This window comes from Cervus elaphus, chromosome 26 (assembly GCF_910594005.1).
Source record: "Cervus elaphus chromosome 26, mCerEla1.1, whole genome shotgun sequence".
NCBI classification, from domain to species: domain Eukaryota; kingdom Metazoa; phylum Chordata; class Mammalia; order Artiodactyla; family Cervidae; genus Cervus; species Cervus elaphus.
In genome coordinates, this window is record NC_057840.1 from 32,947,731 (window position 1) to 32,968,896 (window position 21,166).

Below are 21,166 nucleotides of genomic sequence, written 5' to 3' on the forward strand. Positions count from 1 at the left end.
TTAGGTGGGTAAATTATTGGAAATGGCATTACTGAGCCAAAGGATGTGTCCATTTGTAGTTTTGATAAATATAACACTAATTTTAAATATATTTCACTATGGTTTTTAAAACAAAAAAAGTAAGGGATAACTAGCTGAACACTAAATAAGGTAGAGATTTTACAAAGTCTCTATTTAATGCAATTTCCAAATAAACAGGCAAGAAAACAGATGCTACCAAGGGAAAAAAAAAGGATGTGTTCAAAATAGTTTTGTCACTTAGAAAAGTGCAGATATAATGTATTTTAAATATATGTAAAATACATTTGTATAAAATACAATATACATAAATAATATATTCCAGAAGGATTAAACATTTAAATGTTAGAGATGATACCATACAAGTATACTAGGAAAAAAGCAGGGAACATTTGTTAACATTGGGGTACCTCTTTGTACCTCCTGGGAAGGTCTTCCCAAGTATGACAAACATAGAGAACAATATAGTAAAAGACTGATAGATTTAAGTACATAAAACAGTTAGCACCATTCAAAACAAAACAAATAAGAAACACCCATAAATTTGAAAGGTCAACACCACATTACTCTGATGGTGAACACATATAAATCCATGGCTGATTCATGTCAATGTATGGCAAAAACCACTACAATATTGTAAAGTAATTAGCCTCCAACTAATAAAAATAAATGGAAAAAAAAAAAAGAACACATGAAAAAAGAAATTGGTAAATATTCAGAACGTGCAGTTTAACACTCTATTTTATCGAGGCTTGGCAGCATCCTGGGGCTATGATTTCTGGGACAGTCATCACTCTGCGCAAGTTACACAAGTCCTCTGACCACGGAGGACTCTTAGTTTCCTTGGAGAGTCAGCAGAGGCCAAATGCACCAAGCTACTCTCCCACTTTTACCAGTTAAGACGAAATCCCTGCAACCCTCAAGTACACTGTGCTTAGCCGTGCCTAGCTGCTCAGTCGTGTCCAGCTCCTTACGACCCCATGGACTGGCCTGCCAGGCTCCTCTGTCCATGGGGGTTCTCCAGGCAAGAATACTAGAGTGGGTTGCCACGCCCTCCTTCAAGGGAATCTTTCCAATCCAGGGACTGAACCCAGATCTTCCATGGTGCAGGCGGATTCTTTACCATCTTGAGCCACCAGGAAGGCCCAAGTACACTGCGACCCTTATTGCTCTGAACTGCCCATGAAGATCTCTGTGTTCTTCTACTTCCCAAACCCCCCACTACTGCCCTCTAGACACACTTTATTCTATGACGAGCAAATGCTCCTCCATTACTGACCTCTGCTCCAAGCTTTCCCCCACCTTCTTCAAGCGTATTATCATCTGCTGACATTACTTCCCTTTCAGCCCTTTACAGTTAAGGTTTTTTTTAAAAAATGAACTGGGTTAAAAGGTGGAGCTCCACTTCTTTGCTCTCCATTTACGTTTCTAGATCATGGTTATTTCTGCATTCTCTTTTAAAAAGCCAGTTCTTTAGAAGCTCATGCTATCTGTGGCAGGTCACATTCATTCTTTTAAAGTTCGCTTAATGAACACCTACTTGCTCACCTTCATTGACCCATCAATTCTAACTTTGATGCTCTCCGCTAAGCCCTGACATTCTATAAGTTCAACATCCACATAGATAAACCATGAATCACCCTGGTTCCACGTTCAATCCCTGGTCAAGGAACTAAGACCCTGAAAGTGGTGTGCCACAGCCCCACCCCCCCAACAAAAGAAAACTGGATAAGAATTCTGAAGTATCAGGCTAGGATCTTCAACAAATTCTACAATATAATGGGATACTTTCACTTGGATAACTCAATGAACCTAACTAAACCTTATGTCAAAAACCAGACTTATGATTTTTCTCCACCAAATTCTGTCCTCTGAGCATTCCCTTTCGTAACGTGAGGCATCACCACCCATTTTTATACACTAAAAGCCTAAGAGTCACCCTACTCTGTTATCACCCACCACATGCAATCTGTATCTATGTTCGTATCTATTCCTCCTATCTCTTTCTTAATTCATTCAATTTTCTCCACCACCATCTCCCTAGTTCAAATTACCTTCATTTCCTGTGTTCTGTATTTCTTATCAAGTCTACACCCTCCTTTGCTCTAATTCATTCTCATCCATTGCACCTATCTTTCTGAAACACAAAGTTAATCATGTCATTACCCTGCTTGAAATGCATCTGCAACCTCCTATTGCACTTAGGATAAAATCAGCAGACAGTCCTGCATAGTCGGGCCCCTATGCACTTCTCCATTCGTATCTTATACTCTTGTTTTCAGCGTTTGAGCCACTTTCATTTCTTCGAATGTACATACCTTACTGAAAGAAAAGTCAAAGCAAAAGTCACTCAGTTGTGTTCGACTCTTTGCGACCCCATGGATTATACAGTCCATGGAATTCTCTAGGCCAGAATACTGGGGTGGATAGCCTTTCTCTTCTCCAGGGGATCTTCCCAACCCAGGGATTGAATCCAGGTCTCCCGTGTTGCCAAACAAGCCATGCATAGGAACAAACTTCCTCACTAAGCCCATCCCCACTAACCCTTTCTTTCTTCAGATATCAGCTCTATTATCAGTTTAACAGGAAGATTTTCTCTGATGTCCTTGATCAGGTCAAAAACCCCTCTATCATGTAAGTTCACAGAATCACATAACTCTCCTCTCTTCATTCGCACTTGTAATTCTACATGTATTTCTGTATTTGATCTCCCTTACTAGAATCTCAGCTCCAAAAAAGGGCAACAACTTTATACCCAGTGCCAAGCAAAGGGCCTGAAACAGAAGTTGACCAATAAAAATTTGCTGAGTGAAAGAATGAAAAAATTAGGCCTCTTACAAATCAATTTAAAAAGATAAATACAAGATTAAGAAAAAATTAAAATGTCAATTTAAAGATAATCAATAAACAAATGCTCAAGCTGACCAGTGATCAAAGAAATGTGGATGTAAACTGATAGTATTTTCATAACCATTAAACATATGAAAAGGATAATACCTAGCATTTACAAATACAGGCATTCTCATATTAAACTGATTGGGACAGTATATGTTGGTAACACCTTTCTGGACAGCAATACAGGCATATCTTGGATGGAGAAGTTGTGGGTTCAGTTCCAGGCCAGGTCAGGAAGGTGAATAATGTGATAAAGTGAGTCATACAGACTTTTTCGTTTCTCTGTGCATAGAAAGGTTATATTTACCTTATACACACACACACACGTGAATATATGAATATATATATTTACACACACACACTATAGTGAGTGGGTAATGGCATTACATCTAAAAAACAATGTACATACCTTATTAAAAATACTTTATTGCTAAAAAAAAAGGCTAACCATCATCTGAGAATCATACTTCAGAGAATCATACTCTTTACTGGTGGACGGTTTGAAACATTTCGAGAATTACCAAAATAAGACACAGAGACATGAACTGAGCAAACGCTGCTTGCAAAATGGCACCAACAGACTTGCTTGGTGCAGGGCTGCCACAAACCTTCAATTTGTAAAAAATGCAGTATCTGCAAAATGCAATGAAGTGAAGCACAAGAATATGAAGTATGCCCCTAAGAAAAACTTTCTGTAAGTCTTTGAAAATCTACTTTTACCCAATCACTAGAAATGTACAAAGATTTAGGTAAAAGAGCATTTACTTCAGTATGTCTGTAATGGCAAAAAAAAAAAAAAGAAGCCAGGCAAATGTCAAAAAATGAGAGGCTGGCTAAATAACATATGTGATATATCTACCTCACTGTAGCTAAGGGTTTTGTAGGCCATTTAATAACAATGAAAGTTTTACATAGTGAAGTAAGTGAAAAAAGCAGGTTTTAATATGCCCTCTGCTTTCACTTAAACAATAAACAAAATACAGACATATAAATCCACAGGGAAAAAAGACTAAGAAATAAAACACACCAAAGTCTGGTGGGTATTTATAGTGGTGCTTTATTTCGTTTACCTTCTAAATGTATGACGAACATGTTTCACAATAAGAGAAAATTATATACATGAAAAAGGAATAGTTTGAATGATGATATTTATGGTTAAAAAGAAAAATATTTCAGTTGCATTATAACCAATCAAGCAGTTCTCAACCTAGATTGCTGCTTATCAGAATTAACTATGGAACTTTAGGGCCCCAGCAAATTCATTTTGGTTTAATAACTATAATGTTATTATTCTGGCTTGAGACTCTCACTTACTGTGATGCTTTTAACAGTTCCTAAGACAAAACATTTTATATACTTAAATATTTTAAAATATTTAAGGCAAGGGTGGGATGTTCTGAGAGAATAGCATTGAAACAAGTATATTATCAAGGGTGAAACAGATCGCCAGCCCAGGGTGGATGCATCAGACAGGTGCTCAGGGCTGGTGCACTGGGAAGACCCAGAGGGATGGGATGGGGAGGGAGGCAGGAGGGGGGATCGGGATGGGGAACACATGTAAATCCATGGCTGATTCATGTCAATGTATGGCAAAAACCACTACAATATAAAAGATAAATAAATAAATAAATATTATAAAATAAGAGATTAGGAAAAAAACATTGATTAATCACCTGGCTTCAAGTTGGCATTAACAGGTCTGGCAGCTGCTGCGGCCATCTGTTCCCGTCGAGGATCTTGATAACTCATTTTACTGATGAATTCGATTGCGGCTTCTATACTTCTGTTATTAGTTTTCTGAAGAGCTTGTATAACCATATCCTGACATGAAGTTTAATAAAATTTAAATCATATCATTAATAAGCAAAGAACACTATAATTTCCACTAGAGAAGTTCATAATTTTGAGGAACAAGGCCTCAAGCCATAATACTAATGTCCTGTTTGTAAAACTGCTATGAGGCGGAGGGGCAAGATAAGGGTAGGGTATTAAGAGGTACAAACTACTATAGATAAAATAAATAAGCTACAAGGTATAGCACAGTAAAACTATAAAAATCCATACAATCTCAGATTACTGAAGAAAACAAAACAAACCCTCGAATCCTTCAAATGTTTCTTTAATATTTTCACCTTTATGTAAAGTATTCCTGTTTTCTTCTAGGGGTTTTCCCAGCTACAGTCATAATAACATGCTTCTGAATTTCTCATTCTTAATTTCATTTTATATAAACAGAGATTATCAGATTATTAAAAACAGTATCAATCAACATACTGGAAACCACTCTTTTGCATCATGGGAAGTACTTTATTAAACATCTCTATTGTATTTATTAGTAAAAGAGCTATGTTGTTCTGGTTCCTACCTTGTAAGAGTTTAAGGACACAAATACAGGACAAATGGTAGAGGGAAAACACTCAGACTTTATGTGATTATGTCACAAAGACTTTAGGAGACTAGGTGGTATGACAGAAAAAAAAGGAATTTGAGATCAACTGGAACCAAAGAGTCTGAGTTCCAGCAGCCCTGCATTATTTTCTCATGCTTAGAAGCAAAAATACACTCCAAAAAAAAAAAAAAAAAATACACTCCAGTGACTGGAGATTTATGAGCCTCACTTTAGAACCGAGCGAACTTTGGCAACTTAATTTAACATCTCAGAGCTCAATTTCTTTATCTGTAATTCACTCAGAATTGACATGAGGATTACACAAGAAAGTATGTAAAAGCACAGAGGCACAGTGCCTGGAGCTCAGATATGGGTGGTTCTCCTGCTCTGTTCCTTATCCTTTATGTTATGTAAACATAAATTATACACTAACATGCAGAAAGTATACTGATACGCATTTTTCAAGAGGGAGGCAGCTACTTACTTGTCCTATAGGATTTACTATTTCAAAAACTATGTTTAAATGAAAAATGGCTTAGTAAGACTAATGGGTTGAACAGACACTGTTAGGCAATTGTCTTACACAAAGTGACTAGAGATGACTGTGAGGCCAAGTAAAAAAGGCTGTGGCAGAGACTTGCTGCTTACTCAAGACCTAGTCTTTCTTTAAAAAGTTCTTTAAAAAGTTTAAAAAGGATTTTGACCGAAGTTTTCCTTATACCTACAGTAGCCACGTGACAATTCTGACCAATGAGACAAAAAGGATTTCTGGAGGAATGCTGCTATCCCTGATTTAGGTACTGGTCCTTGTTGTATCCTGTTTCTTAGACAACAGATAAAAAGGTACAGTGTGGTCACATTTTATGTGATCAGACTTTGCAAATTTGTAGTGAGATACAAAGGATTAGTAAGTCTCACTTTATGTGAAAATTTAAAAGAATACAAATCACTCAAATTAAAATTCATCAGGGAGGGCTTAACTTTAAAACTGGTTAAACCAAGTAAACTGCAAACTGTATTTAAGCTGTTATCCCATGGCAATGCCATCTCAGTTGGTAAGAACACTGATGCCCACCATTCTTTTTCAACACTGTGGAAACCATATCCTTAAGCGCATTAGAATTTCAGCCTGTGATTTTGATGATTAATAATTATGCTGGCCTTTATTTTTGAATTTTATTGCTATATGTTAAAATATTTGTTACATCTGTAACAGTATCAACCAAGTGCTCCTTATGTGGGGGTGTTAGTGCCCGTGTGAAAAAGAGCACCCTCAAATCAGTAACTTTGGAACAGAAGTCCTGTATGATACAAAAACATGTCCCTATTGCTGTGCTTTGGCTTTTCATGCTTAGAAGCAAAAATATATTCCAGTGATTGTAGCTATATGTGACCCAAGAATACAGTGATCCTATTTAATATTTATTCCTATGAGGAAATTAATCTTGAAATATTTAAGGCAAAAAAAAAAAAAAGTGAAAACTGAATCAGAATTTTGAAGTACCAAGTTAGGATCTTGAACAAATTCTGCAATACAATGGGAAGCTATCAGAAAGAATGATTCAGGAGGCAGAAGAAGTAAACTGCCATACTCTTTATATCACTGCAAATATAAATAATACCATTACTTCCTTATTTGAATAAATGAGAATTGATAAATGTCTAAATGTTTTTAGTAAAGCAACCTTGCTTAAGGGGCTACTAATGTCATAAGGTAAACAATTTTGAAATGTGTGATTGCAGTAAAGCTAACATCTTTGTAATGCAAAGCAATTCTTGTTATTATTGCCAACAGATAAAGAATAGGGCACTGACTAATGCCTTACAATTCTTAAAACTGTCTATGTTAGCAAAAAATTTTAAGTTCCTTAAAGGTATGGTGGCTTCCCTTGTGGCTCAGCTGGTAAAGAATCCGCCTGCAAAGCGGGAGACCTGGGTTCGATCCGTGGGTTGGGAAGATTCCCTGGAGAAGGGAAAGGCTAACCACTCCAGTATTCTGGCCTGGAGAATTCCATGGATTGTATAGTCCACGGGTTCACAAAGAGTCGGACACGACTGATCGACTTTCACACTAAGGGTATGGAGCATTTTTGTTATGATTCCCTACCCCAACTGATGGGTTCACACATAGTAAGAGTTCCATAAATACATACTTAATGATGTGACTTAATCTGACATACACATTATCACTCAAGGGCCTTTATAGTATAGCCATGTGCTTTCCTAAACTTCCTCTTCCTAGTACTATGTAAGAGGAAAGTAAAAGATCAATGATTCAGCCTTCTCTTTATTCTCTGCCTTGTGACTAAAGGGTTAGGAAGAAAGTACTCTAAAAAATCTCCATTCAAGCCATTTCTTTAATCCTCCAACTATTAACCAAGTCCTCTCCTCTACATATATTTTCTGGTGCAATTCCAATATTTTTAAAACATTTAAATACAAAATTAATAGGAAATAAGATTAATCAAATGAAGAGAATGGGCCAGAAAGAATCTTTTTTCTTCCTAGTTTTGTTGTAAATTTCCTGTTTCAAATCCATTACTATAATGCATACTTAGGTTCTCATTTTTAAAATTAAACATAGAGATAGTTGAAAATGTGGTCACTAGAATATTAACAAAGTGAAGAAATTTTAAGGGTAATTAATTTTGTGTGGTGAAGCTAAAGGTAATTCTTAGTTTTTTCCTTATGTAGTTTAATTTTTAACATGGAATAGATAATACTTTTAAAATCAGGAAAAAAGTTACTATAATTTTTAAAGAAAATGTAATCAATGCCTTATTATTCACATTTAGTTATAATTTCCATGGCCAGTTTTTACCTAGAATGATTTCTGCCATTTAAAATACTCATCTGAAGAATATAATCACAGAAAAGAAATTTTATTAGTAACTTAAAACAAAATATGATTAAATAATAATGGCTATGAAAACTTTCAAAATGAGTTCTAAAGGTAAAAATATTAAAGTTAGTATAATTAACATGAACTGAAATTTCATCAAAAAACTGAAATTCTTGGAGATTGATCAGTAAGTAAATTTTTAGTTTTTGTGAATTTAAGATTTGCATCTGAGAGTTATGTGAACGTAACTGCTTAATGATGTCTCTGCCTGTACTTCCCTCTCTGTAACATAAGCTTTAACTTCACATCCTGAGGGCTATCATTACTTCAACAGCCACTCAGCTCACCATAGCAACTATGACACACGAGCAGACGTCCTTACCCTGACCCCACCTGCGGCTTTCCTCACCTGCACTCTGGCTCTGACTTCATAACCTTTTAAATCTCAGAACCACAGAAAAAAATAAAGACATATTAATTATTTTGCTTCAATAACTAATGAAATTGTGAACAACATTCTTTACTTGTAGAATGTACATATTTGTATGACTCACTGGAAAAGACCCTGATGCTGGGAAAGATTGAAGGCAGGAGGAGAAGGGGAAGACAGAAGATGAGATGGTTGGATGGCATCACTAATTTGGTGGGTATGAGTTTGAGCAAGCTCTGGGAGTTGGTGATGGACAGGGAAGCCTGGTGTGCTGCAGTCCAAGGGCTCACAAAGAGTCGGACATGACTGAGCAACTGAACTGAACTGAACTGATGGTAGTTGGTGGTTCAGTCGCTAAGTTGTGTCCAACTCTTGCAACCCCATGGACTGTAGCCTGCCAGGTTCCTCTTTCGATGGGATTCTCCAGGCAAGAACACTGGAGTGGGTTGCCATTTCCTTCTCCAGGGGATCTTCCCAACCCAGGAGTCAAACCCAAGTCTCCTGCATTGCAGGCAGATTCTTTAGGGACTGAGCTACCAGGGAAGCCCTACATATTTGTATACATACATAAATTCTCAAAGGCAACATTTAGGCAGGAGATCACCTAAAGTGCTACACAGTGTAAGGTAAGAAAAATTCTTTTGTTTTTAACAGTGCTTACCTCATCAAATCCAGCAGCTTGCAAGTCTTGAAGCATTTGTGGATTAACTTCTGAAGGACTTCGACTTGTTTCATTTGCAAATGGTTGTAGAGAGTTTCGAATTTCCAACAAGGCTTTATGATGCATCCCAAACTTGGGGGGATTTCTGACTTGCCGAGGATCTTCAGCTGACATTTTACCCATGTTTTGCTCAGCCTTAGCAGCATCCGATGGTTTGGATAAGTTCCTAAGGGATTCCCGAATTTCTTGCAGCATCTGCCGACTGCTGCCAGTGTAGTTACTGGCAGGAAAGGTCTTAGGCCTCATTTGTCTATATCCTTCCGGCTTTTCACTTCTCTTCATGAAAACATCTATATGTATAACCCACACAAAAGACTTCTGTAACAGCTACTGGATTCAGAGCTTTCCCTTGAGCAAAACTTAAAAAAATCTTTTGCAGAAGTCCCCAGGAATGTTACAATTCTTTACAATCTAAATAAAAGAAAAAAATAAACAAAGCTATAAAGTGACTGACTGATAAAGCAGTGCCATGCACAGTAGGTATCCCTTTATCCAAGGGGTATACCTTTTAAGACCACAAGTAGATGCCTGAAACTTCAGATAGTACCCAACCCTATATATACAGTAGACCTCTGAACAACATGGGTTTGAACCGCATGGGTCCACTCATGTGGATATTTTTCAACAAATAGGTATTAAAGTACAACACAATCTGGTGGTTGGCTGACTCCAAGGATGCTGGACGGAGGGCTGACTGTAAAGTTATACTCAAATTTTTGATGGCATGAAGGGTCAGCACCCCAGCCCCCGAGCTGTTCAAGAGTCAACTGTACTGTTTTCTCCTATACATACATAACTATGATAAAGTTTAATTTAGTAATTAGGCACAGCAAAAAAATTAACAACTAGTAATAAATAGAACAACTATGGGAATTCCTTGGCAGTCCGGTGGTTAGGATTCTGTACTCTCATTCCCCAGATGCCTCAAGTTCAATACCGGGTCAGGGAACTAACATCCCACAAGCCGTGTGGCCCCCCACTCCCTCCAAAAAGATTTATAACAACATACATGTAACAACATGAATGTAGTTTCTCTCTCAAAATACCTTACTGTATAAATGTTATGTCTTAAATAAGCACATATCATATACTGTGGTGATAACTTTCACAGTTTGAGGTGCAACAGCAAAACTAGTACACATTTCTGTTTTTCTTCTGCACAATCACAATTTTGTATATAGAAGATTTGGTCTTATGGTAGATCTTAAAGTCTCAGCACATATTTTTTTTCTTATTAAACTGAGAACTTTCACATTAAACAAGTGCTTGATGGCTTTTCTTTGGCATATCTGAATTGCCAGCATCACTACTCTTGTGCTTTGGGGCCATTACTAAGTTCTCTGAGTATCTAGGTTGCACTTCATTTACAGCCATCTAGGCATTCCTTTAGTTTGGGTTTCAACTCCAAGTTAGCCATCATTTTACTATTATTATTTACCATTACAAAGATGGTTGTCCTTAATAGAGAGGAAAAAAACAAAATAAGAATAGTTTTACTTCTCTATGTCAAGATACATTTGCCTTCCACTCCCCTAACACAGAAACTGGTAAATATAGGCAGTGCAGAAGTATCTGTTAAACTAATAAATGCAAGTGATTTACTCCTTTTTACTCTTAAGAAAATATAATTTTGTTTCTTTCAATTATAAAAAAAAATGCACCCTACTGAAAAAATTCAAATATCATGTAATTATGTAAGGTAGAAGTCCCTCATAATTCCCTCCCTCAACAAAGAATCGCTGTAGTAGGCTGAATAATAACATCCCAAAAGCTAACCACTTCCTAATCCCTGGAATCTGCAAATTTTATCTTATTTGGAAAAAGGGACTTTGCAGATATCATTAAAGGATCTTCAAATGGGAAGATTATCACAGATTATCTGGTTGAGCAAGTACACGCATGAGAGGCAGGGGGAGATTTGATACACAGAAGAGATGGAGGCAATGTGACCATGGAGGCAGGGACTAGAGGGTGCAGCCAGAAGCCAAGGAATGCCGGCAGCCAAATGGAGATGGAAATGACAAGGAACTGCTTTTCGCCTAGAACCTCTGAGGAACAGTGCCCTCACTGATGATTTAATTTTGGGCCAGTGATACTGATTTTGGAATTCTTGCCTCTAGAACTGTAAAAGCATGCTGTTTTAAGCTTTCAGTTTTATAGTAATGTGATTGGGTTGGCCCAAACCCAAACAAACTTTTGGGCCAATCCAGTATATAAGACAAAGGAAACTAACACAATCACTATTTTTTAAAATCACTATTATTAATAATACTGCATAATATTTTTACTCTTAATCAAAATGGGATCACAACATACAAAATACACTATTCTTTTACCTTATCATGTGAATTTACAAGAAAAGAACGTCATGTTGACCAAACTGAAATGACCAAAGAACTCCTTCCTCCATGGCATTTTATGAAATTGGTGCTCTGTGTACTATACTTTAGAAAATGCTGAACCAGAGACATTCATTCTAGTCCTATATTTATGAAGGACTATATTTAAAGGTGTGTCTAATCAAGGCTATGGTTTTTCCAGTGGTCATGTACGGATGTGAGCGTTGGGACTATGAAGAGGGCTGAGGGCCAAAGAATTGATGCTTTTGAACTGTGGTGTTGGAGAGGACTCTTGGGAGTCCCTTGGACTGCAGGGAGATCAAACCAATCAAAGGGAAATCAGTCCTGGATGTTCATTGAAGGACTGATGCTGAGGTTGAAACTCCAAAGCTTTGGCCATCTGATGTGAAGAGCTGACTCATTGGAAAAGACCCTGATGCTGGGAAAGATTGAGGGCAGGAGGAGATGGGAACAACAGAGGATGGGATGGTTGGATGGCATCACTGACTCGATGGACATGAGTTTGAGCAAGCTTCGGGAGTTGGTGATGGACAGGGAAGCCTGGCGTGCTGCAGTCCATGGGATTCCAAGGAGTTGGACACAGCTGAGCGACTGAACTGAACTGATATTTAACTCTGTACTTTGACAATTACTCAAATGTAGTTACTAACATTCCTAACATCCAAGTGAGTGCATAATAGTCATAGAAATGGCTGAGTTCTGGGATATGTGTAATAATGTGTTTTAGGTTTACATAAATGAATAATTAGTTTACACTTTTTCATATACACATTGAAATATTATACTTGTGAATAAATATGATGCCTGGAACTTCAAAATAATCTGATTTTATGATGATTTGGATGAAACAAAAGTAGTGATAAACTGATGACTGCTGCAGCTGGGTGACAGGCACCTGAGAGCTCACTGTACTACTTCCTCTACTTTTGTGCACACTTGCATTTTCCAAAACACAAAGTTAAAAAATAAAGAAAAGGAAATGACTCTGGATCTTGGAATGGTTCTGATACGAATTATTCTTATTCAAATACAAAGTACACTGAAACACACAGGATTTCTTTAAAGAACCTATCATTCCATGTAACAATATCATTTCAACATTAGCTTTTCAAGGAGAATAACAGAAACTGGAATATAATTGCTTTACAAAGTTTCTGTATTTAAATGTTCATTTCAACCACAAGATGATCTGCATCACCTGACTTCAGAAATGGGGAAATGGAGGAAATATGGCATATGTTTATTTTCAATCATTGTTTATTAATCTCTGTGGCAGAGACTATACTGACATACTGCCCTCTATTTCCCAGATTAGTTGCCAAAGCCCTGCAAGTAGATGTCTGTGAGTCAATTCTGGGCTGAGGCAGTTGAAAGCTGGTGAGGTTCTCCATTTGTCATTTTTCTGCTTCAGTGACAATCTAGGTGACGTTTTGAGATGGTAGCTTCCTATTTATGGAGGCACTGTAGGTCCCTAAGCCACTGAATGACTTAGAACTGACCCCCATGGGGCTCTGTGTGAGCAAGACAGGATCTCTGATGTGTTAAGTCATTGATTATTTTGGGATTTGTTACCACAAAACAGTTTAGTATTCTGTGGCAATAAAGACCATCCAAAACAAGCAGAGTCTATTTATTCAGAGCTTACTACAGGAAGGCAGTGAGCCACTATCACTTGTGTTTAGCAGAGACTCAAAGACAGGCATGGGAGTGAAAAAACTTTATACTGAAAAAAGAGGGAAGACTTCAGGTATGCTCTACCACAGGGAAGCTGGAGGCCGGCTAACTAGAAGTACAGCATCCTGATTGCTTTGGGAAGCATATTTGGTTTTCTCTGCTTGGTCCTGAGGCAAGGTGGCAACTACTGATCAAGACTTGACCATCTTCACATATGATCTAGCCACTGTGTATCTGTATACCTAGTCTCTCAGTATCCTAATACAGAAGTTGATACCTAGAAGTGAGGTGCTGCTATAACATAAACATAACATGGTACTGGCTAAGTGGTCAGGCTGAGGACTTCAAGGGAACTGATACTGGAGGCTGGACAAATGGAGAACCATGTTTCACAGTAGCAAAATATTTGATAAAGTGATTTACCTGTTATAACTTAAAAGGTAACAAGGAGCCCTACTGAACTTGTAGTTCCATGAAATGAGTTTGGAAAAGAGAATCTTAGAAATGTCTGTAGACTGCCATTGGCTATCTGGGAAAGCATTATAAATAAAGGATAATGTCATGAAAGCAGCAGCTTATTTGTAAACAAAAATAGAAAGGGATAGAGTCCAGAAATTTAAAGTCTTGCAGAACTGGAAAAGCAGCTTGCTTCAAGATTGAAACACGAAGGGATAGAAGTGAAAGATTTTGAACAAAGATGCTCACTGAAACCTCTTAGCTACCTAAAGTACCTCAGTGGCTTAAAGCAAACAAACAAACAAAAACCCAACATTAAGGGTATGGTCTTCCCTCAAATAACCAATTGAGAAGAGAAACGAGAGTTCTTAAATCTTTGGATGAGGTTCCTAACACATGTGAACTTTTGTATGGTTACTGACACATGGAACTGACTAGAACTAAACACATCAGACGCTTTCTAACTTTGAGGAAACTGTTTTGTTAACCATTCAACCTCAAACGAAAAAAACTTTCAGCTCTTGGGCAACAAAACAAAAACCCTTGGGCTCTTAACTTCTTTGAGCAATAACTTAGTCAAAAAAGATCTGCTCCTTCCAAAGAGGAATATTTCCCCAAAGCTCACGCTTCACAGGTGACCAAGGATGGAAAATGAAAAAGAACTCCCTGGCTCTTGGAGAACAATGGCCAACAGTAACAGAGAACAAAGGATGAGGCAGTTCCTCCCAAGAATCTCCTCTTCCTCCAGGGTTGGTTGCTTTCACAAGATCTGCCTGTGGAGGTTTTAAAATTATTTTATCAGAAACTGCTATTTCCCATTCTTCTTTTCTTTTTAAAAAAGAGTTATTTATTTATGGCTATGGTGGGTCTTCATTGCTGTACTCGCGCTTTCTCTAGTTGTGGCAAGCAGGGGCTACTCTCTAGTTGCGATGCAAGGGCTTCTCACTGCAGTGGCTCCTCTGTTGTGGAGCAAGGGCTCCAGGCACACAGCTTCAGTAGTTGCAGCATGTGGGCTCTAGAGCTCGGGCTCAGTTGCTCCCTGGCATGTGGGATCTTCCCAGACCAGGGATCGAACTGGTGTCCCTTGCACTGCAAGGCAGTTTCTTAACCACCAGACCACCAGGGAAGTCCCCCATTCTTCTTTTCTAATAGTAGTGCTTATTATGGCCCTCCTGTCCTTGTTCTACCATTGTGTACACAGTGAGTGAAGGGTAACAGAGAGGATGACAGACACCAAGAGTGAGGATAACTTCACAGATCTCTGGACCCAGAGGAGCTATATCTGGACCTGATGGAGAGATTACAGGACATACAGAACACAGGACCTGTGTGTGAATCTAACTACTGCTGCTTAGGGCCCAACTTGCTAGCAAGAGAGTAACACAGTACTATGAATGTCTTTCTAGGATAGAAAGTATAGTGTTTTCTTGATTCCAAGATACATGCTTTTTCACATTTTAACATTTTTCAAATTGAGCATATCTTAAAATCAGTATTAAAAGGAATTTGCCAGCTCTAAAGCAGAGAAGATCTAGAACAGCAGAGAACACATGTAACTTGACCATAAGTAAAATGTCAAATTTCCTTGTCACTTCAATTGCATTATTTTCACTGGCAGCACCACATGTGGTTGAATCTAGACCTTTGATTAATGCTCAAAATGTCTTTGAAGACATTTCACTATGATGTAGCATTATGTATTCAGAAACTGTCATCCAATATGCAATGCAATTAAAGGCATAAACAGCTGTCAAAGTTCAGTGAGATCACAGAATTTTCAAAGGAAAGAGTCTTTTATGAAGGGCAAGCACTCAGACATGAAATATCTGTTAAAACCTTTTGAGTTACCTTCAGAAGTTGTTTAATTTCTAGCAATAACTCACTCAACTCAAATTAAAAAAAAAAAAACTAAGAGTTTAAGAAAAGAGGAAAGGAAGACAAAACTCCAGTATTCTTCAATATACCTCAAATTATATCTCAATCATAAAGACAATAAAGAGGTTGAAGATTATTAGCTGGGGTTATAAAAAGTAACACACCATCATGATGTTATATGAAGCCCAAAGTAAATGAGAAGAATTCTAGATTCTGAATGTGAATAAGGCTGAAGCTTAAAAAAATTGAAAGGCACTGAAGGGATCAATGTATGCCATTGAAGGTTAGTTAAAAAACCATGTTTATTTTCTTTGCCCTGAAAAACTTACTAAAAAGACTGCTTGTTTTAGACTTATTTACGGTATCATGGAATGGAGGAAACTGACAATTCAACCTCATCTTTTAAAATAACTGTATTGAATTACATCACGTAGATGTATCATAACTTATCTATCCCCTACTGATGATCCTTTAGGTTATTTCCAATGTTCTGCTATTATAATGTTTTAAACACTGGTAACTTCAACTGTATTGGTAATATTCCAGTTCTTGATGAGTTCATGGGTATTCATTTTATTATGCTTCATAGCTTTCATGTATACACATGTTCTTTGTACATATAAAAGTTAATAAAAATTGTGGCAATAAAAATTCTTGTGTTGGGACCTCCACTGCAATGGGGCACAGGTAAGATCCCTGGTCAGGGAACTAAGATTCCACATGCCATGTGGTCGTACAGCCAAAAATAAATAAATAATGAACTGCATAATTCAATCATTTTAAGTAAATTTACAGAATTGTAACCACTGAAACAATCCATTAAAAAAAAAACACTTTTTCCTCTTCCTGGGACGGCATCTAGAGGCATTCAGGATGGTGCAGCGTCTGACATACCGCCGTAGGCTGTCCTACAATACAGCCTCTAACAAAACCAGGCTGTCCCGAACCCCTGGTAATAGAATTGTTTACCTTTACACCAAGAAGGTTGGGAAAGCACCAAAATCCGCATGTGGTGTGTGCCCAGGCGGACTTAGAGGCGTTCGTGCTGTGAGACCTAAAGTTCTCATGAGGTTGTCTAAAACGAAGAAACACGTCAGCCGAGCCTATGGTGGTTCCATGTGTGCTAAATGTGTCCGCGACAGGATCAAGCGTGCTTTCCTTATTGAAGAGCAGAAGATCGTTGTGAAAGTATTGAAAGCACAAGCACAGAGTCAGAAAGCTAAATAAAAAATGAACCATTTTTGAGTAATAAATCAAAACGTCTCATTCAAAAAAAAAAAAAACAAAACACTCTGTGTGCCAATTATTGAGCATTTCCCTTTAAGATAAATACCTGGAAGTGGAAGGAATTGCTGGGTCAAAGAGAATGTGTGTTTAAAATTCTGATACTTATTATTTAGGTTGCCTTCCAGAAAGCTATACTAATTTACAAACCTTCCAACAATGTATGGTTTACCCTGGCATTAACATATGTGAAACTGATATGTGAAAACTCAAGAAGTAGAGAAAAATTTAAAACAACTCTTCAACACTAAACAGCTTACCTCTTTAACCCATACCACACTGGTGCCAGATGAGTCTTTCTAATATATAGTTCTGACCATGTTACCTCACTACTCCAGAGCCCTCAATGATTCCTTTAGCTTAGTAATTAAAGCCATAGATCTGGGTCAAAAAGCAGGGTACAAATCCCAGTTCTACTAGTAACTAGCTTTGTGATCTTCAAATGTGGGCAACAGTCCTATTTAAATAGGGTTATTTTAAGCATTAAATAAGTTTAATACATGTCAAATGTTTAGAATAAGTGCCTGACTCAATAAATGTTATTATCTTCTTACTCTTTTCACCATCTTACCCACCCAGATTCTCCTGGATGTAACAGACACTCTAATCGAACCAAATTACTTGCTCTCATCTAATGTACCTTGTGTTTTTCTACTTTCATGTTCTTACTCTTCCTGTTCACTCTTCTTGGGAAAACCTCTGCCATATTTCTTGTAGAAATGATACCCAGCCTTTAAGGTACCATCCAAATACTTCCTTCATGAAGTTTTTATTGAAATGTTAGTTGTTATCCTATCCAAACACACTTTGCACAGTCAAATAAAATTTATTTCTCCTGCTAAATCACAAGAGCATAAGATGTCTTGGGGATATATAGATATATATATATATACATATATATATACACATATATACATACACACATATATATATACATATATATATACACATATCTGTACATATATATATCTATATATCTATCTATTCTTCAGATGAGAAGATCGATCAGAGAGGTAAAGTGGCCTGCCTAAGATCATATAGCCAGCTAGAGGTCATGCTGGAAATGGACTCACCATAACCTGAACCAGTCCAGGGCTCTTTTTATCATACCTACATCTTGAGTCTTCCTAAGGGATTATGATTCTTTCTCTGAAGGAAATCTTCGATTTGTTAGACTGGACAGACAAAATCTCCATTTCTTAGAAAGTCCAGCCCTTGATCAAATGTGCAAGGACCTACTGTGTAGCACATGGAGCTCTGCTCAATGTTAGGTGGCAGCCTGGATGGGAGGGGAGTTTGGGAGAGAATGGATACATTATATGAATGGCTGAGTCCCCCTCCTGTTCACCTGAAACTATGACAACACTGGTGATTGGCTGTACCCCAATACAAAATTAGAAGGTTTTTTTTTTTTTTCCTTAAAAAACTTGTGGATCATAACTGTTCCTACTATCCCATTATTCAACACTTGGAAATCCAGCTTGCTAAGAGAGTTTTCTGATGTACACAAAGAACAAAATGAGCTCCTTCCATACCCTTCCCCCATACCTTTCCCCTTGAGATTCAAAGCTTAGTATGAGTTCCATTTTCCAGGGATAAAAGGGCTGCATTAACAATAATGTGCCCTAGATTTCTTCCTTTTACAATAAATTATCATATTTATTTTTAAAAAAGTACAAATGTAAGTCTCAAAAAATATACTGATATCTTGTCCAGCTTTAAAGAAGAATAGATCCCATTACAGCAGGAGATTTCAAAGTGTTACCTTAGGTGGGATTAGTTTTATAAAAAGACAGCATGTCTCCATACTTTGACTAAATCAGCTATGAGAACAGAAACAGTAACATGTACCATCTTAGCAGCAAAGCCTTAGCTGCTCACACAGCAATATTCAAGAATCTCTGCATAATGATGACGTTTTCTCCAACTCACTTTCTAAGAACTTATCAAAAGTGAAAACAATCACTATATTTTATCTTCATGCTGAAAAAGGATTGCCATTTATACTTGATAAAAATGTTGACCAATGACTAAATTACTTTTGCAGTCAACAAAAATCCCCCACTAATCTAAATATAATATCTAGAAGGAAAACTAAATCATCAGAGTGGAAACTATTCCAATACTACATTTATGCAGAGTAACAAGGAGAAGCATTAAAAACAAAAACAAAGGGACTTCCCTGGTGGTACAGTGCATAAGAATCCGCCTGCCAACACAGAGGACATAGGTTCGATCCCTGGTCCAGGAAGATTCCAAATGCTGCAGAGCAACAAAGCCTGAGCGCCACAACTACTGAAGCCCGTGCTCTAGAATCTCAGCAAGAGAAGCCACCACAATGAGAAGCCCGCACAGCGCAACTAGAGAGTAGACCCCGCTCTACACAACTAGAGAAAGCCCGCGTGCGCAACCAGAAATATAAAAGGAAACAAACAGAAACTTAAAAAAAAGAAAACCGAAGAACCTACAGAAGGAAATCTATATATCATATCAAAAATATGTAGCAGAAGCACTTATGATTTGCTTTTGAAGAGTGCTGAGTCACATTCAATAAATATTCAAGCACAAAGAAAGTGTGCCTTCCCTGGCGTGTACCGTGATCTACTCTCTTGCAGTAGCAGCTGATCAGGGGAACACAATGCTACTTCTTTTACTGTTAAATCAGTCAAATTCCTCCACTGCCTTAGGGAATCAACAAGCTCATTTTACCTGTCTGTCAATTTATTAAATCACAAATGTAGACACCTTAGCAGAGAATATTCATTCCAATGATAAGAGTCCTACCTCTTCTTCCACATGGAGTTAATTTGATAAAAAAATTCTTAATCTCCAATATATCATCCATAAAGGCCTGACAAGCTTCTGATTCAAATCCATTTCCCAAACTAGAGTGAAACAATATTATTTGTGTGTGAGATTATACTTATTTCTCACCAGATTTATGAATAACTTCTACCCGACGATATATTTTGAATAATATGAACATATGGGTCAACAGACATTAAATTTTGCTCCCTTAGAGAAGTCCTTTCAACTAAAGAAAACAACTTTCAATCGGAGAGAATGGGGTGAAATCAAGTCACCTGAAAGTCATTCTTTGTGATACAAATTCTTTTTGAAGTTATAATAAACAGTGTCCCCTTAATTTCCTTTCCTTCCTTTTCTGTGTTTATATATACACTCCTCCGTAATGATCCCTCCAGCTCTCCTACCCCCTCCAACTATGTACAGTACCTTATTTAAAGAGGACTGTAAACAGAAATTCCCAGAATTTTTTCAAGGTATATAGCATCTGGTTCCTCTGGGGTGAAAGAACCGTGGCTCTTTTGCTGCACATTTCCTTCAGAACCACTTTTCGCTTTTCCCTCCTTCCTAAATACCGCTGACCCGAGCGCGCTGGGGATAAGGGTGGAGGAGTGAGAGAAGACAGTTCGCCCAAGGCCTCCAGCGGCACAGGTTCCTCCCAGCCTAACCTGAACCTCCAAGGCCTCAAAGCCCGGGGCTCTTCCTGCAGCCCCGGGCGCGGCCAAGCCTCGCTTCCCCAGGGCAGGGCTCCTCTCAGGTCCGTGCAACCAGCCAAATCGGGCCCGCACTGGGCCACCGCGGCCCGCCCGTCCACAGCAGCCCCTGGACCCCCGCCAGCGGGGATGGGCGTGGGCCCCCACGGCCACCGCCCCGCCAACTCAGGTTCTGGAGGAGACAGTGCGCCCCACACGCTACGCCAGCCTCGGACCTACCTGCAGGGGGACAGCGGGGCTCCTGGACAGCTGCCACGGGCCCGAGGGCGGGCGCCGAGGCGGCCGGAGCCCTTCCGGGGATCCCAAGTATCCCCGAGGGGGCAGGGCGGGCAGAGGCGCCGGGGGGCTGCCGCGGGCCAGCGCGGCCCGTCGCGGAGGTCGCGGGGACCTGGCTCTCCCCTCAGCACCAGGCCACCGCCGCCGCCGCCATTTTGCCTTTCACTCGGTGTCGCCGCCGCCGCCGCCGCACTCCCTTGCAGGTTTCCCGGATGTGGGCATTTCCCGGCGTCGCTTGCGCGGGGGCCGAGGACTGGGGGCTTCTGCCCGCCTGGCGGCGGGGAGCGAGCGCGCCGCCTGCGGCCTCCCTCCCTCTGCGGTCGCCCGCTAGTCTGCGTGTCCGCCAGCTGCGTCGCCCCCGCCTCGCGCTGCCCAGGTGACTCGCCCAGTCTGGTGGCGTCAGGCTCCCTCCTCCCAAGCCCACTCAT

General features: G+C 38.9%; 2 protein-coding genes across 4 annotated transcripts in view; one reads left to right on the top strand and one right to left on the bottom strand.

Moving 5' to 3' along the window:
* The window catches only part of LATS1 (large tumor suppressor kinase 1), a 39,286-nt gene extending 18,139 nt beyond the window's left edge, over positions 1–21,147 (bottom strand). Inside the window, exons 1-3 of one of the 3 annotated variants that reach the window (XR_006337955.1) lie at positions 20,682–21,147; positions 9,236–9,706; positions 4,587–4,734 (exon numbers count right to left, since the gene is read on the bottom strand). Coding sequence is in view for 2 of the 3 variants with exons in the window: in XM_043888202.1 (XP_043744137.1) it covers positions 4,587–4,734; positions 9,236–9,577 (490 nt within the window). In the remaining variant the exon portion in view is untranslated. The remainder of the gene's footprint in view (positions 1–4,586; positions 4,735–9,235; positions 9,707–20,681) is intronic. The other 2 variants (XM_043888202.1, XM_043888203.1) reach the window with 2 other exon arrangements.
* On the top strand, positions 16,487–16,913 carry LOC122684213 (60S ribosomal protein L34-like). The gene has a single exon (XM_043888209.1). The coding sequence runs from the start codon at positions 16,534–16,536 to the stop codon at positions 16,885–16,887; it is 354 nt and encodes a 117-aa protein (XP_043744144.1). The 5' UTR covers positions 16,487–16,533; the 3' UTR covers positions 16,888–16,913.
* Positions 21,148–21,166: the final 19 nt, after the last annotated feature.